Source organism: Watersipora subatra, chromosome 7 (assembly GCF_963576615.1).
Source record: "Watersipora subatra chromosome 7, tzWatSuba1.1, whole genome shotgun sequence".
Lineage (NCBI taxonomy): Eukaryota > Metazoa > Bryozoa > Gymnolaemata > Cheilostomatida > Watersiporidae > Watersipora > Watersipora subatra.
This window is the reverse complement of record NC_088714.1, coordinates 62,638,492-62,663,434: the sequence shown is the minus strand read 5'-3', so window position 1 is coordinate 62,663,434 and position 24,943 is coordinate 62,638,492. Positions and strand designations below refer to the sequence as shown.

The following is a 24,943-nucleotide window of genomic DNA, read 5'->3' as shown; positions in this document are numbered from 1 at the left end:
ATTATAGTGCTTATTGCGATTGAATGAATACGCTAACGACGACGCATCATTAGAAGGCACCATCAGAAACATTTGTTTTGTTGTTTTTTCAACGGTGATTGCAAAATGCTTGTCTTGTCAAAAACAATTTGGTGTGTACTGAGAGGCTTTACTGGATTTACTCAAAGATCATTGCTAAATAACTTACTGCACTATTTGCATATTGCAAAAGACAGAAAGTAGATAAAAAAGTATATACTATCTGTATACCGCCTATACAGAAAGTAGATATTACCTCTGACTTCATAAATGTACAATGTAAATCTGAATAAAATTAGATAAATGCTTATCATGTACATGTATTTCATTCATTTTAACATATTTCATAGATTTTTTCATTTGTGCTTCTAATTGTCATGTTCAACAACAATTGTCATTGTTTTTGAACATGACCATAGATAGCAACATCACTGTTATCTAGTATACCTAAATATATATAACATGGCTAAACGGGACAACGTTTAGCAACTGTAACAGAAAACAACAGAAAACAAAAGCAACTGCAACAAATGCATTACATTTTCTAATAATGATGTAAACAAAAGAGAGTATGTATCAAAGAAACTCTCTCTCTCATTGAATAGTAAGCCTAAGTAACTACAACTAAGCTGAACTTCTATAAATAGTGTGAAGCACGTGAAAATATGCTTATTTAATAAAAGGCAAGCTTAACTTTTGAATGACCCATGTGGCTAACACAGAGTGTTAGCTGATTTGCTCCTCAATAGTAGAGACTTATCGATATAACTAACCTATTCTGCAATGTTTACTACAATTAGTGTGATGCCAGTCATATTTACATATATTATGTAAGATGGTTAATTAAGATGTTGCTGACAGAATGAACCAAGAAAATTGTTTGTGTGCTGTACTGTTAAAATTACTCACTGTAGTCACCACTCTTCAATGTTAGTCTTTAATGATATCTATTGTTTCAACCGGTAACAGGGTGGCAAGTGTACGATTATTCTTTACCATCAATGTTTTTACATTTTATTGGTTACTGCAATAGAGAGAGTAAAACTTAATAAAAGTATTTGATACAAGGTTACCTTAAACTGAAGCAAAATGAATTTTTTAAAGCTTGTTGATTATTTAGGATCAGCTGCTTTCTATATAGGATACATGCATTATGCCCAACTTGTATATTCTTGTTTTTGCGATTTTTAACAAACTATGGTAAGATTTTTCCATTATTGAAGCCCAAGGATTTTTTCATGAACTTAAGCGTAGGTGCTACAACTGAAATAAGTATGATTTTGCATATGTGCACAATTAGAAAGAGCTCCATGACATCCACATCCACGTCCGCTGTAAGATGCTACAATAACTGACAGTAGAAGTAACCAAGCCACTATGAACCGAAACTCACAAAATTGTATGTTATTGAAACTACCAAGCAATGGTTATTGAAACGGTTAGCAATTACTAAATTAAATGCTAAAACTAAAATATGTGCAAAATTTATTGTTCAATCATAAGCAACATTGACCACTTCAATTTATAAAGTTATTTATTTTGAAGACCTTCTTTGCTGGTCTTCAGTGTACACTTTATAAGTACTCTGAACCAACACCTGGAGCATATTTATTTAGACATACTAGAGCAGGATATCATTTCTCAGCTCCTTTTTTTAGTTTTTGATTCTATATATTGGTTTAAACAGACAAAATGGTCAACTGTAAGATAAATGAAGATGGTCAAAATTATGACTGTATTATTAAAACTTTAAGTAAATGCAGCGAAATAAAATCAAATATCTTAATATCACTATGTTATCCAGAGCAGATAGGCATCCTTCAAAAGAAAAGCAAACTATTTGCAGCCTCGTAACTAGGCGGACCAAACTAATTGCTATCAAACTGATTAAGGAAGTATAATTACTATTCAACACAAACATGTCCCAGAAAGAACTGCTTTTGCGCAATGTTGACATGTGAATGTCAAAGAAGAGCTGCGGAAGTGCCAATGCTGTTTCAGCAACTGCAGAAGAATTAAATAGCAGTATTTAAGCATTGATAATGTCTACTACCGCAAAGCGTATCTGTCAGAAGTAACAGAAATTGAACCAGGACGAGGGAGGAAAGAGACATCAACGGTATCATCGTGCTTATTGACAGCCGTTATTAAACCTATAAAAAATTTTACACTTATTTTGCTTCTGACCATGCCCACTATATGACTCAATGCTTTAATGTTTTAAAACTCATTGTTGACAGACTCAGGAGGCAGTTCATGCTGACTTGAGAGATATTCTTATTTATCAGTTACATGTAAATTAATTCTTCATTGCTACTTTACTTGCACTCCTAGGCAGAACAAAATAACTTTAATGAAAAAAATCTTTGAGGAAAAAATTATTGAATAAGATACTTCAATAATACTTTAGAAGGTGCTTTGCTGAAAATACTTAAGAATAATACCTTACAAGGCAACAGGTTATAGCGGATAGGCTTTTCCAGGTAGCCCAGTTAGCTGCATGATCTATTGTGACCATTTCACTAGGATTCTATGGGTGCCAGAAATCAATAGCATCATACAAACAGTGCGTCTGTGGATGATAAACAGATAGGCCTAAAATTTGTAACTTGTTGAGAATTGTGTAAAAAGTTGCAGAATTAAAACTTTGCTTTGCTTTGTTTTGCTAGACCAGAAAGGCTAAGGTTAGTATTATGATTGTCTATGACTAATAAAAATAATGATGGTCTCATTCAACCACTTGCACTACTGCTAGAGTGTCTTCAGGTGATGCTTTAGCCGTGCTAGGTAAAGAGCAAGTAGTATCCAACTTGAAGGATTTGCACCTCTTATAGAGCAAAATGGTGTTCCATTATCACTGCATGAATCAAAGTTCTCTTTGTGAATGTCAGCATGCAAACTATGAATCACTGCTTCAAAAGCACTCACACAGACAACTATTGTAATAACTATATTTCTTTCTGCTGATATTACTTTAAAGCTTGTTAAGTGCAAGCATTTAGCTCTTATGCATAGAATTGCTATAAAATATGGGTGGTTCATTGAACCTCTATTTCCATGGTGTGCTGTTTAATCTACACTAAGCTGGTTCTGTTACTCTGTAAGGGGGGTGATTGGATTGAAATGATAATAAAATCTTACTGCAGCAAACTTAGTTGTGATTGTTAGACATAACCATAAACATATAGTAGTTATTAACCACTGCTTCTAATTTCATAATAATTCTTTACATGCAGAGTCTTTGCAAAGCCTAGTTTATTGAAAAATGTGGTTAGAAGCACTTTAGAAAAAATATATACTAGTTAAAAAAGCGGGGCTGTGTAGAAAACCATATACATTCAGTAAGGAAAATATTAAACAAGTGCATGTATGTGGGTGAACCAAAAATTGTCCTTAAAACTGGTTTAGGTTTTTTGCTGTTGGTGATCACAAAATCTTAACCCTTATTTACAAATCTCCATGTACTATTGTTATATGAAGCTGATTACAAAGACACCAGCATATGCTTATAAATCAAAACAGTTCTGATTTTCTCTGCGCATGTTAAAACTAAAGAATATGTTGAACAACCATCTAGCAAAACATGTTTGATAAAGAGGATGCATGATGATGTAATAAATAGTTTACTAGCTTATTGGGCACTTCAAAACAGCTAAAGTCATTAAAAAGAATATTTTTTTTAATCAAACACATTTACCTCCTCATTAGACATTTTTCTCTCATATTTTTTGCTTAAATAAACAGTTGACAGATGTCTTTAGTGATAACTCACTAATAATTTGCTTGAAACAAAATTGTTAGAAAACGGAAGTTTAAGAAAAAATGTCGCAGGCGCAGTGTTTAGAAAAAGTCAAAAATAGGAAAAATTGGCATTCCGTTTACTAAGCTATAAAACTCATTTTTAACTTTTAGATTTCATCTGCTAATCTGAGTATAATATTTAGAAAATGTTATCATGCTAGAGAGTATTCTATATTTGCTAGGAAGATCGTGAAATTATTCTAGCTGATATTGATCTGTCATTAAAATCGCACAAATATGTGATATTTCTATGTTTTTTTATTGAGCACCCCTCAACTTTTACCACAACATCTCATGTTAATTCAATTCTAAAAATTCAGAAAGCTAACGAAAATTGGGTTCCTGTTCCAAAAGAGCACTTTGCTAGTTTTAAAAAAAACATAACTGTGATAGGAATTAGATTTGAATTTAGCATGACTATCTAATAGCTCGCAAAAGCTAAAAAGGTTTTGTTTCAAGCAAACAAGATAGACAGGAAAGAGTAGAAAAGAATGGTTTGTATATCAACATGCTAAGAAATTTTTAACTAGAGCTACTTTGTTTGGTAGCTCGTTGTGAAAGGCTGCTCTTCTGATGAGGCATTCTGTAGAAACATCCCAACGCTCATTCACTGCGTTGGGATGGCAACATCTTCGGCAACAATCTTCATGACTTCTGAAACTATCAGTTGTCGTCAGCTGTAGTTTCTGTTACAGAACTTAGGAAAAACAGGTGGTAATCAGTTCAGCAGAAGTTATCTATTTGTAAATATTAGTCGAAAAGCAAGGATGCGTAAAAGTTCACAACAACAAATGGTCTGTTATTGAACTTTTACTGGTATTTATTTTAAGGAAGTCACGCAGAAAGGTCTTTTTAGACAGCATGTTTAAATATATTGAATAAATAATATGATGCAGCATTGTCCTGTTTACCACTATCAATTCAGCTTTATATTGAGAAGTACACAAACTGGCATAATTCTCCAAGTAATAATAACAATAATCTACCAAGTATGGTTTAGGATATATACAGACAGTAGTAAAAGTTTTGTTACGGTTCACACCAAACTTTTTTTCAACAGTATGGCAGGCTTTAAAAGCTGACTTTCAATAACTATCCAGTTCTAAATAGAATTGTTTTTTGTACCACGGAAACTTTCTCACTACTAATAGAAACTAGTTGTTTACTATCTAATAAATTTGCAAACAACATTCAGTAAAAGAACACCGCATACAATTAATTAGATGATTGAAAAAAATATACTAAAGCTTTTTGCCAATATCATAGTTATATGGAAAGAAGCGTTTTTAAGTGCCACTTTAAAATTAGGCCCTGAGTTTGTTGCAACCTTTGTCTTATACAGCCAACTTAAGTTAGGCCATAATAAACTAAACAATCAGTGAAACCACTCGCAGGCAACTCAGTAGCATGGCATAATGTCATAGTTTTCATTGTTTAGATCATGTAACATTTGTGAAATAAACCACCGGTCTAATAAAGCAGCTTTGATAGACCTAGCACTGACAGAGGCTTTCTTTCTCCTCAATTTCCATGAGTCCAGACAGGCCACAACCAATACAGCTGAAGGAAATTTCAGGTGTAGGATCTACTGAAGAAACTTGTATGCAAGAATACAACAACACCTTAAGGGGTCTCTAACTTCATGATATGTTGAGGTAAAAAATACATTTGATACAATACACATTTTGTAATATACTGTGGTAAAGCTCAAACTACTGACCTGAGTCTTAGTAGTTGAGTGCCAGTGTAACCTGCATCATTATCTCACCATAAATGTGTTGCTATTTCCATTTATATTGAAAATCGCTTACAATCAGCTCAGTCAATTATGGACAAAATATTAAACTGTTTGCAAAATCAAGCAATACTATACAACAATTTTGCTTTTTAAGGTTTCGATAAACAAAAATTTAATGACAAGCATGCTAAATTTATCGTAAAGTAAAAGCTGTTATTCAGAGATATCAGCGAATGCTTGAACAAAACATTCATTTGACCAAAAAGCTCAAGTTGGAATGAATACATTATATGCACACGTGTCTGATTTTTGTGTTATTTTAATGCAGCAACATAAATCCAAACAAATAGTGGAATATTTAAAATATTTTCTAAAATCATTTCAAGCTTTTGAAAATTTTTGATGGTAAAGCTGTTGTTTTAATCTGGTAGATAGTAGGTTAAATCAACATTATCCATCACTCAAAATAATTTAATATTTTCATCTTTCATGGCAATATGCAGTTTTATTTCTTTCATTAATTTGTTTTATTAGGTTTGTGCATATTCTGGTAAACATGATTCTCTCATTTGTATGTGTTGAGGTTGTGCAAGTTTTGCATTGACGCAAAATATGTCTGTTGAAAGTCAAACCTGTGCAGGTTTACAAACAATAATGTACTGGGTGCAAAGAAATCTTTTTTATTCTTTTTCAAGCAACATCCTAGTTTATGTTTGCATTTCCATTTTGCTGAAATACAAATAGAACAACAATGAATAATAAACATAGAGAATAAGACTTTTGGATAAAACAAAACTATAACTCAACAATTATTTTTAATTCTTTTTGTTTGATATTCTTGCATTAAAAGACTTCAAATTCAGTATTTCCTTGACCTCTACAAATTTTACTAGTGCAATAGTCATTCAATGGCAGCTTTTCTAAGACTCTCGACTCCTAATAATACTTAACAATGTGAGTAAGTAACAAAGGTAAGAACATAGAGTGTTAAGTTGATTGAGTTTATACCATAGCTAGCATTTGCTGTCAGAACCAAGTATTCTAACAGTATGTTCCACACTCACAGCAGAAGTAGCGTGAGCTGTTTTAAATTTCCTGAACAGCAAATAGTGTTTTGTCTTTGTAGTGGCAATTTGCAACCTTTTACTTAAAGCACTTTTTATTCTAAAATTCAAAGGAATTATATTTGTAATACTGTTTGTACTAACTCGAGTTTCTTACATTCCAACTTTTCAATTTGATGACATTAAAAGAAATTTATGTCCAGCTAACGACCTTGTTTATCTGAGCTCTGACATTATCCCAGGTATTTAGGTAAGTATCGCTAAATTTAAAACTCAACCAGGTAACTGGGATAGCTTTAGCTATTCTTGTGCTCAAAAACTTATGGCCGTGATTTTATCTTTACTCCATAGCATAGCGCACCATGACAGGCATATAATTGCCATGACAACAACCCATTTTTGTACACAATTTGCATACGACACTAACTATTTCACTAGCTTGTGGTTTGTATTATTGTAAAAAAGCTAATGGCCAAAAATTAACTGCATTTCGCTCCAAAACTAACAGCCCTTTAATCAGCTTTCTAAATATCATAGCTTAAAAAGCTGCTGTTAGACATGCCAAAAAATACCATGTAAAATAAAGATAGCAGTTTGGAATAAAAATGTACATTTTCTGAAACAGTTATGGCAAATATCATGGACGATAGAAAAAAACAAGAGTTTGATATCTAATTAAACTACATCACAGGTATGTTTTTGTTTCCACAGCATTAAAAAAATTCAATCATTGTGAGAAATCAGGTATATTCTAAAATATATAAAACAGTAATCTTTTAGTGAGTATGTCAAAGTCTAATGATCATTGCTAAAACTGATTTTTAAAATGTTGGTTTGTGAGTTATAAAAAAATTTGAGAGTAAATTTTAATTAATGCTACAAATTTAACTGCAAGCATAGTGGACCATGAAGTTGAAAAGCTGATAAAAAAATTCTTGATTGATCATAGTTGTATATATAAGCCGTAAAAATGATGGCCAACTGTGTGAAAGATTTGCAATAATCAGCAAAAACATGACAGCGCAGACATACCTTTTATATATACATGCATTTGTGACATTCATGCAATCTCGTTCAAAATATTCGCTTATCTCTCAATTGTTTTTGTGATCTCTTGAGTTTGTAGACTATGAAACGCAATAGAATTACTCTTCCATATATCCGCCAAATTGTGTGAATTTTTTTTTCAAGGTAGAATCCCTCACATACATGTACCTATGCAGCAACTCTTCAGCCAATCGTTATTTTTTCCAGTTTTTAAACACTAACCACAGCCTGATTTTGCTTTTCACTAAGCAGTGTTAACTCCAGAAGCAACGAATGCCTGAAGTTTTTACTAATGTAGAAAGAAGATGCAAATAAAAACTTATGTTACTCATTACTATACACAACAAGGGTTTTGTAGATGATATATATCATTAGCTGAATTTGCCATTATTTATGCTAGAGTTGATTGAACTCATTACTGCTCATGTTTTCTATGTTTCGAAGGGTTTCCAAAGTTTTCAAACTGCTCTGGTTCAATGAGTTTTTTTACTAATCTCATGTCCAGTAATCATGCGTTTGAGTTTTCACAATAAATTGTGTCATTATCAAGAGGAAGCCATAATGGTTTTCAATACCCATTATGGTGGTGTGCGTTTCAATATTTCTTGATGATATTTCTTTAGGTTGGATCTGTTCCAAGTCACGTTCTCTGGTATGCTCTTGACTTGCTCCTAATCATTTCCACTAATGACTTCAGCCTAAAAGCAACAAGTGTTAAATAGAAATCTCCCAAACTGGAACAACTTGATTCAAGGATCGGTTTTGTCAAACATAGTTTAACCTACTTACCCATACAATTACACCAAACTACATGTTGATAAACCTACTTCAGAACATTTAATATGATCATCATTTATTCTAATGTTGCTAATATTACGTACACCCGCCTGCAGAGATGTGGTAAGAGTGAGCAAGTCTAAGTAAGGCGAACGTTTATGTTGGCATTGCCTCAGATGAGTCTTTTCATTATGTCACTGATGACGGGTAGCTCCTACCAGTTTACTATCAGTATACAATCACCAACCAAGATTAGAGCGCTTTGAAATTTTGATTGATAAATATTGTTAACATAACAGCTATTGCTACGGAACTGTTGCTAAGTAAGTGCATAACTTTTAAAACTAAACCACAAGTATCTAAATTACCACAATGATATCTAGATCCATGGTTCTATTATGATGTAAGTGCCTCGCAAATGGGTTCTTACAACAGTAATACTTTTTACCTAAAAAAAACTGAAATTGCATGGTAAACAGTGATCAAATTTTTTGTGATAAGCATGATATTGCAGAATTGGTGGTGTTTGGTTTTATAATTCCATTTGATTGTGTCATACCCATACCATTCCAACTATTTTTTTCATTTTTTTAGACTTTGGTTTGCCTTCAAGTTGGTTAAACATTCAATCAACAGTTATCTCACAGATGTTTGTTGACACTCCAAATTAGTCCAGACAAAATATGAAACATTTGAGGAGTTATTTTTTAAAAGATGTTGATTTAACTATTCATTCTAGCAACCAAAAACCTTATATTTCTTTTACAAGAGTTGAAATTTTTGGCAGTATTATAATTTACCCATAGAGGAAGTGTGTTATTTTTTAAGTTGCTTTCAATAACTAAACTGGAATTCAAACCACACAATCTATATTGTTTCTCTGCCCTGTTGGTTTCTACACTCAAATGTGTTTCATGCACTAAAAATCTTCAAGTTAAAATAACTTGTAAATGGTGTGTTTTTTTAACTCAGTTTTGTTTAGAGGCAGTTTCACAATAGTTCACATTAGGTCGGTGTTAATTCCACAATATGTGAGTGACCAGTCATAAAACTGTTATTAGAGAGTGACAAACTGATCACTATTCAAACTATAACTAATCCGCAGCATAACGGTTTCATTACACAATGCGGTTGATCAGAACACATTCTAAAAAAGCTAGTAGTGATGAAGCTAATAAATATTATTGGACAATTATTATTTTTCAAAATTTAGGACTATCTTTTTCATGATCAATCTTTGTAATACAGTCATAAAAAATATAGTCTTTTACTTTTTACACCTGAGCATTGCTTTGTAGCAGACTGACTGATTATAATTGTCAGTACAGAAAAAATTAGCCAGTGTAAAATGACAACTCATAGTAATATCCAAAAAGTTTAATCTTGTCACCCATATAAAAACCCTTTTAGCATCAACTGTAGAATGAAAACGCCTAAAGGCCAGTTCACACTATATCGCCATTTGTCAGATACATGTATTCCCTTTCGGCGTTTATCAGCGATTATGTTAACCGTGAACTGATGGCATCGAAGAAGCATTACGAACACGTCAGGAAGGTGATTCGCAGTTGCAGATAGAGTGATTTATTCATATCTGTTTATGATAGTCGCTGAGGGGCTAGTTTTTTATTCTAGCACACAAAAAAAAGGTTTCTTCTCAAAATTTTTAAAAAGATAAATGAAAACACTGTCAGGGAGTATATTCTGGTACAAACATGGATAGGTATGTGATAGTGTGAACATGGTTATCATTGACAATCACCGAAGTATTGTGACATCAACGGCGAAATGTGGCGATATAGCGTGAACCAGCCTTTAGTGTCTTTCGATGCATAGCTTCATAAAAAGCTTAGCATTGACTACTTTTTATTGATTTTATTAAGGTAATTGTGTGAGAATCTATCAGTTACCTTAATCTCTCTGTGGCAGACAGTAAAAATAAGATCAATTTGTCTTCAGTAAGCAGAGGACTGTGATTATAGCTTAGCTAATGCCAGCTACTTACTACAGATTAAATATTTGTTGCAATGTAGATTGCAATTTTTGAACTCATGTGAGTTCCCATTTGTTAAAAAATGAAAAAAATCAGCAGATGTAAACATCTCAGTATAAAAACTAGTGAACTTAACAAATGTGAATAATGTGAATAATGTAAATTGCCCATTTAATAAAAAGTTATTATATGAAACTTTCAAATGTTCAAAAATGTTTTAATAACATAGTCTATAGGTGTAAACTAGTTTTCCTTTGCTGGTTAGCATTATTTAAAATTGCTTTGCTCAATGGCTGTGCAAAAGTAATGAAACTCTCTACTCACTATTCTACAAGGCTTTACAAAAATATCTGTTTACTAATTTGTGTCTCCAAACCAATTAAAGATTTTTTGCTAATTCATTGTTGGCATTTGAACGGACATGTACACGTTATTAAAAATTGTTTTTGTTAACTGACCTAAGCAACCATACAGGTCTAGTTACAGGTCTAGCAAAACAACTTATTGAATTAAACGCACATACAAATCATTACCCTCTGATCAAAACTCATTGGCAATTGCTCAGCTTGTAATGGGATTTGCCAACTTGTCAATCTAGCAGAATGGTGACAAATGACAGTAAACAAAAAAATTTTTGCTAACCTCAAAAATCCTCCAAGAATGAAAGTTTTTTGTTCTTTTTTTTATCTCTCATGATCATCCACGTTTCATTTTTGAACCTTGAGCTCTACACTTGTCCACTCTTCAATTATTTTGTCATTACATTACATTACATTTAACAGTATTCTGGAATTTAATAGCTTGAATGTTCCATAAACCCAATTTTTAATACTCATTACGCAGTATCAACTATTCAATGTATAGCAAAAGATTTACTCTTTGCATTTTAGCATACCAATCCTTGTAATAAGTGCGCACAATAATTGTTGTTTCCTCTAAAAATTCTTAGGTTTTTAAAAACCAAATATTTTTATAATTAAGCTTATTTTATTTTTTAGGTTTTGCTCTTCAGATTTAGTATAGAAAATTATTTCAGTAGTCATTCCATTGCTCTAATGTAAAGGAAACTTTCAGGTTATTTTTATTGCCTCGCAAAAATCCAATCCTCTGGGTGCAGAGCGATAAGACAAATATTTTTATCTAAAAAATATATAGGTATATATATGAATAGATATAATTCCGCATGTGCACATGTAAGTAATGAAATGCAAAAGACTGCCAGTGATATCTGCCTTTTCGCATCATCAGGTCTTCTTATACACCGTGACTGTCTCCGCTCCATGAGTCTCTCAGTCTTGTTTTGGCCTCGATAACAGTCTCTTGGCTGACCCACTCCTCTTTGGCAATCAGGTCTCCTGCCGAGCCAGTGCTTATTCCAGTAGTATCATCAACCCTAGGGTTGGCTAGATAACTAGCCCTAGCCATGAGAATTTTCCACCACACTAGCTAGTTTTTATGGTTTGATTTAGTACTGTTATAATTTGCAGTAGCTATTGTCCTGTTTAACCAATTTTCTACCACATAATTTGGTTGAAGGATCGAAGTTTTTTTCAAAACAGTTTAAATACAGTTCAGCCAACTTTCTCAAAAGAATTTCTATATATTTCTTTTGCTTATTTAAATGTTTCTTTTGTGGGAGGAAAGTAACTAATTTAATTTAGTATTTACAAACTAAATAGTTGTTTATCTGAATAATAGCCTTGTTACTTTTGCTATTTAGAATGCCATTTTAAATCAAATCAAAATCTTATTTATTTGAATTTTTTTGTAAAAACGGACTAAAATACTTCAAACAAGCAAAATGTGGTAGTCCTCATTTGACAATTGATTCTCGCTTGGGTGTCATGAAATAGACAGACTATCTAGGAGACTACCAGTAGGGTAAACTGTATGTGATTGTAGCTTTATCTATCTTTTTTATATTTCATGGCTAGCTTCCTAGAAAACACAAAACATCCGCTCAGTGTAAAGGAAGAATTGTGGAGCCCGCATGTTTTTGAGCAACTTATTGCTTGGTGTTAGCTATAATAGGGTTCCATCCTACATTCATTAGCACTTTTCAAAAAATTCAACAGTTAGTTCTTTAACTCAGTCATGTTATTAAGCCAATGGGTGTGTATGGTTACTGCTAAAAACGTGGGCACTTTCAATTTTATAATTACTCATTCTGACGCCTGATATCCTTAATCCTAGATAACGTGATGATTAATTTTATAAATATAACTCATGAGTGAAAGTGCTGTATAAACTGCTAAACTGTAAAATTATTGGCAACAATAAGATAAACCAAACTTTATTTTTGAATTCATGAAAAAGCAAAGGTTTAAATGTGCAATGACTAGTTTCTTATAATAGTCATCAATAATGAAATTGCAAGAATAGTAGTCCATTTTCTATCTGGTGCTCAAGCTGCTGCCTTAATTTAATAAAACTTTTTGAGATAGGCGCACAACAAAATTAATGTTTTGATTATGGGTAAGCGACGAGCTACGAGCATGTGTCGAAACGTGACCGTACTCATAAACTGAAAAAATGTGTACATTGTATGCAATGTTCAAAACTATGTACATGTAATTAGCAAGGCAATCACTCTACATGTTAGATAAATGCAAACTGACGTATTCATAAGTTACCAAAACCAAGAGCTTTCAGTTTTTCATTCATTTTAGAGTTTTATTAAATAGATTCAAAACATTATTTGTCTTCATAATATTAACCAAAACTACAAATATGCATCATAAGATATTACTAGTATCCCGATTTATAAAACAAAATATTTCTTTCAGTAAAAATATATTAATCCTTCATAGGCTTAATCAGACTCATGTCATGTCTTCACAAAAAATTAAAAATACATATGTAGAAATCAAGATAATAATTTAGTACATATGGATATTGGCTTGTTGAGCACACAGACTTATCTTAACTGACAAAGAACGACTAAAACAAACACATTTCTTAATTTTTTGAAGCGTGATCTGATCAGCTTGGTTATGTCACCTAAACTCCATTATTAAAGATAATAATATAAAAATTAGTAATGTTATAATTTCAATGCAAACATAAAATATTTTTTACATTAACATTTAAGGTTAATATTTTTCAATAATAAAAAATATTAACACTCAAACATTTATATTGCTAATATCATGTTAGCCAAACCAGCACAGGTAAGGGATTTTACACAGTTTTATCAGATTTGTGCTGTGAGTGATAATCACATCGATTGTTTTTTGTCATCATCATAAGCAGATAATTCATTTGAACTGCTACGATCACTTGTTAAGACTGTCATGCTAGTTGCGTCGAATGCGTTGGCTTCCACAGCGGGAGGAGCAGTTTTGGCCTGTTGAGTGCTTCGCCAACAAAAAACTTTTTGGAAAAGTTCTTTCACATCCATCTACAAAAGTTCATAAAATATCAAACAAAACTCTCACACTAGTTTTGCTCTAAGTCAGTTAAAAGAAATACTGCTTCAACTAAACAAGAAAGTAACTGGGAATGGAAACTCGACTGATTAAGGCAGTACACCAAAAGTACTAAAATGTAGTAATTAGAACCCATCAGGCTCACTGACTAGAGTTCATTTGATCAATTCATTGGACCATTTCCCTGACCATTTTCTATATGCAATACTTTTAGTATGTTTTTCAACTCGTTTTTGTTTGATTCTGAATTGGCATTTTACACAATAGATTTTGTCAGTGCCAGACACTCTGAATTTAAGTTGTGCTTTTTTTTGCTTTTATAGTTTGAAATAGCTGAATTCCTGGCGTTGCACAACCGATAAAAAGAGTTTTCAAGCAACCTATGAATTCAAATGAGTTCATGAAAATGAGTTCAAACAAGTTGAACATAAAAATTTCTGAATTGTTTGAGTAGCATAAACTAGTCTAAATCTTTGCTATATTAAGAGCCGTGTCCACCCCTTCAACTAGGGGATAAGAAAAAAGACTGCACATCACGGAAATCAAATCTGTGCATTTGACAGATGCAAAATTGTGACGCCAAACACACACCACCTCTAAGCCAAGCAACCAGCTTATACAGCTACATACGCTAATATAATAAAAAGATGGTTCATGATTTTTTAGTCCCATATGAGAGTACATAAGTAGTTAGTGTGTACGCTCAAGCAAAAACACTGAAATATAAAAGTAACTCAAAAAAGTGCATTAATGCTTTGATTAAGACTTTTTAATCTAACAGCATTTGCTTACTATGCGTAGAGCTAAGCTTTATAAGCAATACAATATTAGTGCAAACCGGCAATAATATTCACTAGCTTTACCTGCTACAAATTTTTGTCGTGTTTTTTATCTTCTTAGCATGTAAATGGACTAAGCGTCACATCTTTAGTTCTTCAAAGCAATTAAAACTTCCTTTTCAAGAGGGTATTTTTTAAAACATCGTAGCAAAAATAAAGTGCTGCGTACTTTGCAAACACCAATATTCCTATTATTGAACAAATCTTTGTGATCGGAGGTTGGATTTTCATCGTCTTTGTTGGTGATGTCCTTACAGCATCCCTAGACAAGTTTGCTTTTACGCTAGTGTTTTACAAAACATTAGCTGCAAAAGAAAAAATATTAACTCTGAATTTGAAAGAAAAATTTCCTCTGTGATTTGACATTGATATTTGACCTTTGACGCATATTAGGAGTGTCAGTCGCAATATGAAATATGCGCTTCATTGTAGCCAAAAGCGCGACAAGCTAATATAGAAAATACACAGTTGTACGACAGTTTCTTTGTAGCTTGTGAACTTGTCAGCTGCCAACAATTGGGAGTTGTGCAACCGCTCCTGAGTATCACGTAAATACATCATACTCATTAATACGTTTAAAATCACAACTTCAAAGCTCAAAATTTCGTAGCATGTAACACGTATGATTATTACCTAGGTAAACAAAAGTTCACAAACAACAAAGATCTTTTACCAGGTTGATCCAAAGAAGCAGTTTATACCTCAGCTTACAGTTGCTACTTACTCTGAAATACTTGTTAAACGCAAAGTAGATGATCGGAGTAGAAAAAGCATTCACACAGGTTAAAGCTGCCAGTGATGCCTCTAAAACTGCTGCCTTCATGCTGTATTTGATCAGGTCAACATTTCCATAGGTCAGCCATGCGGAGTAGATGTCTTGGGGAAGCCAAGCTATGAGTGTAAAAATGGCATCTACCACCAGCATCAACTGCAACTAGAGTACGCATGACACTTTTTAAATATTTTTTTGAAACAATCTTCGGTATTTGTCTGTGAGATAATTAATAAAATCTTAAAAGGCTTTTATAAAAATATAGTGTATTTTGCAACTAGCAAATCTAAAATTTATTTTGAAACACTTTAAAACGTTTAGTGAACTAGATTCTTGTAATTACATAGCTTGCTTGATGACAGATGACAGTTACATATATATAAGAACATGTTTACATATGTAAATTTATGAATATAACCAAAATACTCGGCCAAACTTGTATATGCTCTATTTTGCTAGATACTGCATTCAAGTTTTCCCTGTTTTATCTTTTTGAAAGTAGCCATTTTAAGCTTAAAATGACAATTATGTGAAACTTTCAACACTTTGAAAAAGTCCCTAAAACTGCTCTTATATGTGCAGAATCATTTTACTTCACTCTAATACTCCAGCTAAATGATCTTTGGCTAGACTGACCATTTTTAAATGACATCATTAATACTTTTTAGATATGTTAAGCAATGCACCTTTTAAAATATATTTCTAGGTCTGTGCAAGCTATTTTACTAAAACAATATGTATTTGTAATGATTACTAATTGAGACAATTAATTGTGTAATAATTAACTGGAAGAATTAATAGTTTCCCATAACCACGGTGATGATGTTATTTAGGTGCCTGTACATATCGAGTGCTTTTGACTAATATTTTAAGAAATTCTTCGTAGCTTGCTCACAATCATTCCATCCAAAAACACAAAATAGCTAATGTCATTAGCATAAATCTGCTTAATAACGGTGATTCGGCAATTTTTTATTTTCTTTAAAAAAGTTTTATTCTCACTATATGGCAAGACTTTCAGAGATTAAAGCTTTGACACTCTTTCTTATGCAGAATAGCTAAAGTACACAGAAAACTTTTTGAAGTGTCACATTAAGGTATAAAGATTATACAGGTAATCCTAACATTAATCTTGCTTTTTTTCTTACTAAGTATGTTTATGATAACACAAATTTTTAATCGCATAAATTTGTTAATATCTTTGACTCGTACTGTCTATTTGTCATTTTAACTGTATAGGCCATTTTCTATCAATCATTAAACTTTTGCGAAAATAAATGTAACAGCTGCAATTGTTATCAACTGTTTAGAACTAAACTCAATCAACATCTAGTTCAATGCTGCAATCAATGCCTATACCGTATTTTTAAAAAACCTTCAACAAGTATTTTATTAAAATGCTGCTTTGAAGTCGACTATATGTCAAAGTAAGTGATATGTAAAAAAATCATATGATATGTGACCACGAAAAAGCCTTTTCCGCCAAAAACCAACTGAAAAGATTAGACTCTGGTTAATGCTTTGGTTTGATTGCACAACTTTGCAGCTCATTTATTTAGTGCTTTAAGAAACAATCTACTTCACACCTCACTAATAAAACAATCTTTGTCGGCTAATTACAAAAAACATAGAAAATAGACAAATAGCATCCAGATTAACTCAGCTATATGTATGAAGTCTCCATAAATTATATCAATATATGCGATGTTAAAAGTCTATTATATCAAGATTAGCGTGCATTAGAAGAAGATAACGAAAAGCAAAAAGTTGTGCGATATCTCCGCTAAAAAACAACATTGGTTGGCAACCAATCAATTTAACCAACAATCTTACGAATGACATTTACCATTTAAATACTTAGTAAATGAGGCGTTGACATGGTTTTTGCATAGTTTAATAGTTACAGACGTAACCATTTTTATAAGCCAACCAGGCTCAGTAACGGTAACCTCATAATGGCTAGTTAAGGCTTATTGTAGTTCTTATTAGTGCTAAATGGTAATGCCAGTTTGACTGCAGATGCTTCTGAGATTTAAGCAAAAGTTTTATTAGACAATTTTTAAATAGCACGTGACCTAATCATGCCGGTCTTCAGTATTTCTTTAGCAACTTGTATCCCACATTTGTGTTTATATGTGTAATACTTGAATTCAAATTCTGGTTGAGGTCTGAATGATTAAAATTGAGTCATATAAGATTTTTAGCAGCATTTATATGGAACATTCATAATCAAATATTTGTCTGTGAACCATTGACTCCTGTAGCAAGCTTATTTTAACCAATAGGTTAAAGTTTAATATTTTGTGAATTCTCGTAATCAGCTTTAAAGTGTACTATTTATTTACTAAAAAGCAGAATCTAAAAATTCAAGAGAGCACCTACTGTATCATAAAATACACTAAACAACAAACTCACTTGGAACCAACTTGGAAATATTTTCAATTGGCTTGGGAGAAATTTTTTTCACCAACATATATGCAGGCTAGTTTGCATTGACTTCAATATCAATAAAGTTAAAAACAATCTATAGCTACTCTTCTTCTCAAGTATTAAGTCATACACTTAATATCCTCGGTTGATCCATTTTTCTTTTAGATAGTGAAGTATTTATGTTTTATAGAAAAACTGAAATATCAATAAATTCTTTTTTGAACATCACTTGCATAATTTTTGAGCATATCTGTGCTATTTTTTGTAAATATGTGTGAGCTTTTACTGAAGCAGCTGTCGTAATTCTCGACTATCTTTTAGTTCATTTTTGCGAAGCTCTATTGTATTTTCATAGAAACCCTGTCAATATTTGAATCATATCCCTTCCGATTGACTAATTCCTAAATTGAGTATATCTTGACAATACTCCGATCTTGATGTCGGGTTGCTGTATTAAGATGAAACTGCATTTAGACCACTAATCAGATCAGACTTTTCATTTGCAATCACCAAATCTTGATCAATTTTTAATCATGCAGTTTATAATTCTTACCGATAGAACAGAGGTTATGGCTCCACCTTAAACTTTTTTGCCCATAAACAAAACTATTGTTAAACAGATAAAGAAAGCTAAAACAAAAAATTCAAGGGCATTGAGATTAAACTTACAAGAACAGGCATTACAACAAACTTTTTGTGCACAAACAAAATTGCGAATTTTAAAATAATAAACGCAAATTGTAAAGGAACTACACAGTAAGCAAGCTTTTACAAATGTTATTTTCAGAGATTTGGCCATAATAGCCGTCATATCATTCATGACCATACAGAAGCAAAACTGGATAAACTCTCCTCTTTACCTTTTACTACAGTAGATGCATTTATGCATTTTTTATTGTCTACTGCCGTAGATGCGCTTTTGCAACTTTCCCAGCAATTGTGTAGTAACTTAATTTATTATTCATTGACAACATAACCAATGATCTTTAGGACCTCTACGGTATTGAAAGTTTTGTCTGAAGTTTATTTATAAAATTGACTTAAAACAACCAAGAAATTTTAAACTTCTGTTCGGGAATTCCCAGCATAAAAACAAACATTTGTTGGCTAAATTTTGTAAGTACCTGCCAAGTTGGAAAACAGGTAATTACTTATGTTGATGACATTATAGCCAATTCATATTCAGTTTTTTGCAATTGCACAAATAGTTAAAATTGCAGCACTGACTCTGATGGTGATAAAGCAGTAGTTTTGTAAGGTTATGGAACATTGTAAAGGATTGTTTTACATGTAGCTTTGCAGCGGTCGTAGCTTCACATGACTTTAGTAATGCGCAGAGTACAAATACATTGGATTTTTGCCTAGCAGTATTTATTAATATGTTAGCAAAATACAATATATAAATTTTTTTTTTAGATAGAGTTTAAAGTGAACAAAATTGTATACATATCATGAAGCAAAATTGGCAATTTTTGGTAAAATTGCTGGCAGCAGGCCGATGGCTAAATTAGTACATAGACAACAATGAAAGGGCCAATACAATTGATCATGTACAATCTGTAAATATCTCATTGAAACTCTAGTACGTAGCATAACTGACTAAGTACCACAAATGCATCAACCAACTTTCTATTTGGTTGAGTTATTCAAGAAAACTTTCAAAACCTTTCAGGACGATTGAGTTTATCATATTTTGTTTGACACGGATAGTATGAATACAATTGGATGAGGTGTGATCCAAAGTTTCTAGCAACAGGGTTGTGTACTCTTGCAGGTAACTGCTACGAGAAATCCCATTTCAATTATTTTCGGTAAATAGCTCATGAGTATTGTGACAATATTTCGAGCTACTAAAACAATTTGTTCTTGTAGAAAACCACACTATGTCAATGTCAGTTGGTTGCTTCAGTGAGTTCTTAATAAAGCTACAAATATGTGTAATTTATCGGAATAGCATATTTGCATTATATTTTTTATGAAATTATGGAAAACCGGTACCCAGAAACTTGAAATGTCAAACACCGATTTTGGAAAGGCTGCACTAAAGAAAATACATGTTTTCAAATGGCACAAATATTGTTGTGAAAGTAGAGCCAGTAATACGGCTAAGTCAAGGTTTAATAAGTTTTAGAATCTATATGAATAAAACCTATATTAATATTCAAACTTCAGTAATTGTTCTGAGAAACTACTTCAGTAGAGTAAAACTTTTTTCTTGATTTTTAATCAGTTGGTTTCCCAAGTTACAAAAACTAAACTCATTTTTGAATCAGCCACTTCTACAACAATACAAGACCTCGCTGATATCAAACTCTCTAGAATCTATAGAAAATCCTTAATTTCATCATTTTGGTACTACAGCAAGGAATAGACAACTCTCTTCAAGTTTAAGAAAAAGAAAGCTTACTAACTTTGTCAATGGCGTGGCTGTCCTTACTGGTAGAGTGTTTCAGTACAATCTTGCTTTTCTTTCTGACGCAGAGCTTGATAAAGACCAAGGAGTAGGAGATAATGATAGTAGCGGATGGCGCTATGCATTGTATTGCTTCTATCCAAATATAAAAGCTCAGTGTTCGTATAATTCCAAACTCACAGCGTTTAGTGCCATCATCCAGAGTTACTAGTCGACAGTGATGAGCTGTCACTATCTGGGGCGTCGTTCCAATAAGCCAAATAAGCACAACTACAAAAATCTTTACTTTTTTTGTGTATCCAGATGCTCTAAATGGAAAATATACAAGAATTAGTCTCTCCAAGCTAATAGATGCACTGCATAACAAACTTGCATGAGCTGACGAAATCGCAATGCAAAATGATATAGCGCACCACGAGAGGGTTCCTTTAAATGGAAAGTAAAAAACGTTATCTGACATCATTGTAGTCGGAAAGAAAGCGGCCATTATCACGTCAGCTATTGCCAAGTTGATGAGCTGAATTTTCACTTCTTTGCTGATATTACATCCCAGCGCTAAAGTAAATACAGTCAATAGGTTTAAGACAACTCCGACTATCGTCACTAAGATGAAGTAACTTGAGACGAGAGCTACAGTTCGATAAGGTACAAGCTCCTTCGTTGAATTGCTTATTCCTTCCATATTTAATATTTTCAGGCATATATGTATCTGTAATAAAAAATTCAGCAAGACGAGAGTGCGACCTCCTATGTCTGTTGTGTAGTAATCATCTCATTCAAAACGCAGGTCAAGAGATAAATAAAGATTCTGCAGTGCTGTTCATGCGTGAAACACTCGATAGAATTTAGTTTCATCATCAGTGCTATAACACTTATTATGATTGATTTAAATAAAGCTATATTTAACTATTGAGGTAATACAAGCTATTGAAGGAAGTGAGGTCAACATCTTCAAAAAGAAAATTAAAGCATTTTTGATCGCTGATTGGTTGAGGAACGTCATTACCTGGAAGTAAAATGTACAGTAAAGCCAGTAACGTTTTTTACATTTTAGTCTCAGCTTCGGTGCCTGTCAACCACCAGTGATGTCAACAGATTGGTTATAACTGCGATGACATAAAATATATCACAAAAATTAAGAGCTTTATTTTGAGACATTGTTCAATGAGCTTCATGATTATATTAAATTGCACTAGATCAGATTGTTTTCTTTTCTTATCATTTTTGCAAAGTTAAGTATTGAGTGTGTGAATGTAATAAAGGCAAAGGTTCTTCACAAAGTTTACACTCTAGCACATTGTATATATCATCGTAGTTTTTGTAGTGGCCCTCAATGCAACCTACAATACTCCTTATTGACATTAAAATATTACAAGCTTTATTTAGTTGGCTAGTCATGTCATTACTTGTGAGCATAAATTCTATTAATTTTGGAGTCGAATCTCTTCATAAGTCATCTCAACAAGGAAAAAACAAAAATAATGATGCCACCAGAACCTTTAGTGAAGATGGAGAGTGTGATGTGTTTATCAGTGTAGTACAACTCCTACTATAACAGAATGCGAGTAAACATATTGCCTGTGCACACTGTGATAATGTCTAAACACATTATCTATGAGAAGGCCACTTGTGCAAAAATACAATTAGGAGCGTAATTATATGTAGTTAGTAATAAGGAATAATAGAGTTAATTCTAGCAACTTCATCAGTTGTGCTGCCAATTAAGGCAAACAGTTTTAAATATGTTTAAAGTATTGCGCATCATATCAGGTAAGTTTGCTCTAATGTTCCTATAGTTTATTCTATAAGATTACTTGTGCCACACAATATGCATAAGTGTGAAGGTGCATGTATACTAGTCAATAATCCAACAGTTTTTGCTGAATAATACTTTTGCAAAATAATTGTTTCAGCCAACTAAAATTGTGCCAAAAGTCAGTCATACTGCAGATTGAACTTGTTGAATTTTTGATTGGCTGAGACAACTTACCCAAGCAGATCAAGTGTTTAGTTTTATGTGATCCCAATGAAAGTGCTCATTTTCCATTTGCAAGGGCAAACATCAGTTTCATAATCTTTGTATTGCAACAATTACTAATAGATTTAATGACTGTTTTGGGGAAACTAACGTAAAGGGTCAATGTAAATGCAGTTATATCAAAAAAACTGGCTTGAAATTCTGATTAGTTGCCAAATTATTTCTCAATTGATTGTAATAGATTATCAGATAATATACAGGCAGCTTTTGGTCAATTCAATCAGTTTCCATGCAACCGCTACTGTGCCAACAAAAATGATGTTGAGTAAATCATCTCATCGATGTGTTTAAGTTTCTAGCTTGAGTTACTCAAACTTGTTAGGTAAATAAGATTAGCCAATGACAACTACAATAACTGCCACTGTTTATGGGCTATTTTAACTTTTGAGTATATCTGTAACATTAAAAGTAAAAAAGGTTTTACAAAAATATGTTTTAGCTATGCCTTGAGCCTTTGAATATTGGAATTTTGCATGACCAGACAGTTGCATAAATAAACAAATACCTTCATTTAAAAGCTAGAATCAAAAGTATTATGCATGTTGATTAAATATAAAATTCTTCTGGAAACCATTTTTTACTACTTTTGCAATGCCAGGCATTCATTTAGTTTCATCATGTGTATGCAAAGTTTCACATATGTTAATATTGAACACAAGCTCTTTTGATATCTACTTGGTGTGGTGCATCATATGGGGGTATTTTTGATTCCTTTAGCGTAGTAGTAGTAATCACATAATTAGTAATAGTCGTAATGGTGGCAGCAGTAGTAGGGGTAGTATTAGTAGTAGTAGTAGTAGCAGTAGTAGTAGTGGTAGTAGTAGTAATAGTAGTAGTAGTGGCAGTATTAGTAGTAGTAGTAGTAGTAGTAGTAGTAGTAGTAGTAGTAGTAGTAGTAGTAGTAGTAGTAGTAGTAGTAGTAGTAGTAGTAATAGTAGTTATAGTAGCAGTAGTAATAGTGGTATTAAATATACATGTAGTAGTAATATAGTAGGGGAGGAGTAGGATAGATGGTCACAGAGGATATATCATAGGCCACCCCTTATTGTTACAGTTGTGTTATCTGTTAATGTAGTCCACTGCCATAATTTTTTTAGCCAATCAACAATGATCCCACAGTTGCAATTTTTTACAATTTTCAACATTCATACAAAGAGCTGCAGGTGAGTTGCTTTATGTTTGCAAACTTGGACTATTTCTAGTAAGTCAGTGCTGGTTGGGTTTTTGTAATAATTAAAAAGATGTTATGGATTTCAATTTTATATATATCCTACATGAATGCAGATATATCCCTGAAAGATTGGGAAGGTGTTCCATCTATCCTATTTTTTTATTTTTCTAGATAATCATTCCTCCAATTTTACAAAAAAAAACAGACAGAGAAGCATTACCCAATATTGTGATGAGAAAAGCTGCCAAAGAAGTAGCAGAGAATAAGAATATTCTGAATATCCAAATATTCTAGGGTAGCAGACTATGTATCCTCCATACCGGCTCATGTATCTTCTTTGAAAGGGTACGTGAGCCACAATTTCAAAATTCATGTGTCATCACATGTTTTGTGCAGGAGTTTAATGCCATTATAGTACTGTATTAAATACTTTAAATCATGGCGACATGAAGCAGGAAATTGTTTTGGCATTTTTGGCAGAATATATTCAGATAACTAATTATTAGTACTTTTGGAGGCCCACATATCCTACTCTTCCCCTAAAAGTGCATGTAAGTAGTGGTTAAATTAGTACACTGCAGTACTATCCATTAAGATATGTGTTATGAAATACCTCAACTCTAATTAATTTCTATATTCATTACCACCTCCAAGGTTTGTAAACTTTGTACACGATTAGAGGAGTTGCTTTATCATTTTACTGAAAGATAAGTTAACTCCTTGATTATTTTGTTAGGAGAACTGCTAATAGTGCTTTTCAGATAGGCCTTTAATGCTAATCTAGTTTAAACTGTAAATCATTAATCTAATAATCAATTCACTGCGTTTTAATCACCAACTGTATCTTGGTGTGCTTATTAATAGGCAGACCTCTTTTAGTAAAACCCGCCGCTTTTATATTATATTGGTAAAGTAGTCCAGTCGGTCCACAGTCTCACCAAAACTACAAAAACAGAACAAGCTTATAAACATTAAACCTCTTCTATGTCAATAAGATACAAGTTTTAGACATGCTCTCTTATTCATTTATCTCATATTTTAATCTTTTTTTTTCAATAAGAAGCGTACCAGTCTTCTTTTTTGAAAGTTCGACACTTTTGACACAAGTCTAGCCAACCTGAGCCGGCCAGAGCCTAACCAAAAGTCGACCTGAACACCGGGCTGGTTTGTGTCTACCTCAATACTACTAATACTGCTAATGATACTACTACCATTTCTGCTGTTGTTACTAGTAGTGCTGATGTCGCTACTAGTACTGATACAACTGCTATCGCTACTTCTACTCACGTTACTACAACTGCTTCTATTGTTGTTAGTACTAAAACTACCATGACTAACCAAAATCAGTGATACTCAAGCTTGAGTCTCCTACCAGAAACCTGGGCATTTAAACACTCAGTTCAAGATCTTAGCA

At 32.7% G+C, this 24,943-nt stretch overlaps 1 protein-coding gene across 1 annotated transcript; it reads right to left on the bottom strand.

Annotated features, from left to right (window-relative positions):
* Positions 1-11,692: 11,692 nt before the first annotated feature.
* Positions 11,693-21,002, bottom strand: LOC137400970 (somatostatin receptor type 1-like). Its single transcript, XM_068087308.1, has 4 exons — positions 20,319-21,002; positions 15,430-15,639; positions 13,660-13,838; positions 11,693-11,855 (listed from the first exon to the last, which is right to left on the bottom strand). Exons 1-4 carry the CDS (start codon positions 21,000-21,002, stop codon positions 11,693-11,695), a joined length of 1,236 nt encoding a protein of 411 aa, XP_067943409.1.
* Positions 21,003-24,943: the final 3,941 nt, after the last annotated feature.

What these genes read in the sequence shown, in the direction of transcription:
- LOC137400970 (XM_068087308.1), bottom strand. Translation starts at nt 21,002, where the DNA reads ATGGAAGGAATAAGCAATTCAACGAAGGAGCTTGTACCTTATCGAACT. An exon ending in ACAGCCACGCCATTGACAAA is followed by an intron (nt 15,640 to 20,318) that starts GTTAGTAAGCTT and finishes TGCGTACTCTAG; the next exon opens with TTGCAGTTGATGCTGGTGGT. An exon ending in GATGACAAAAAACAATCGAT is followed by an intron (nt 11,856 to 13,659) that starts GTGATTATCACT and finishes TCTCATGGCTAG; the next exon opens with GGCTAGTTATCTAGCCAACC.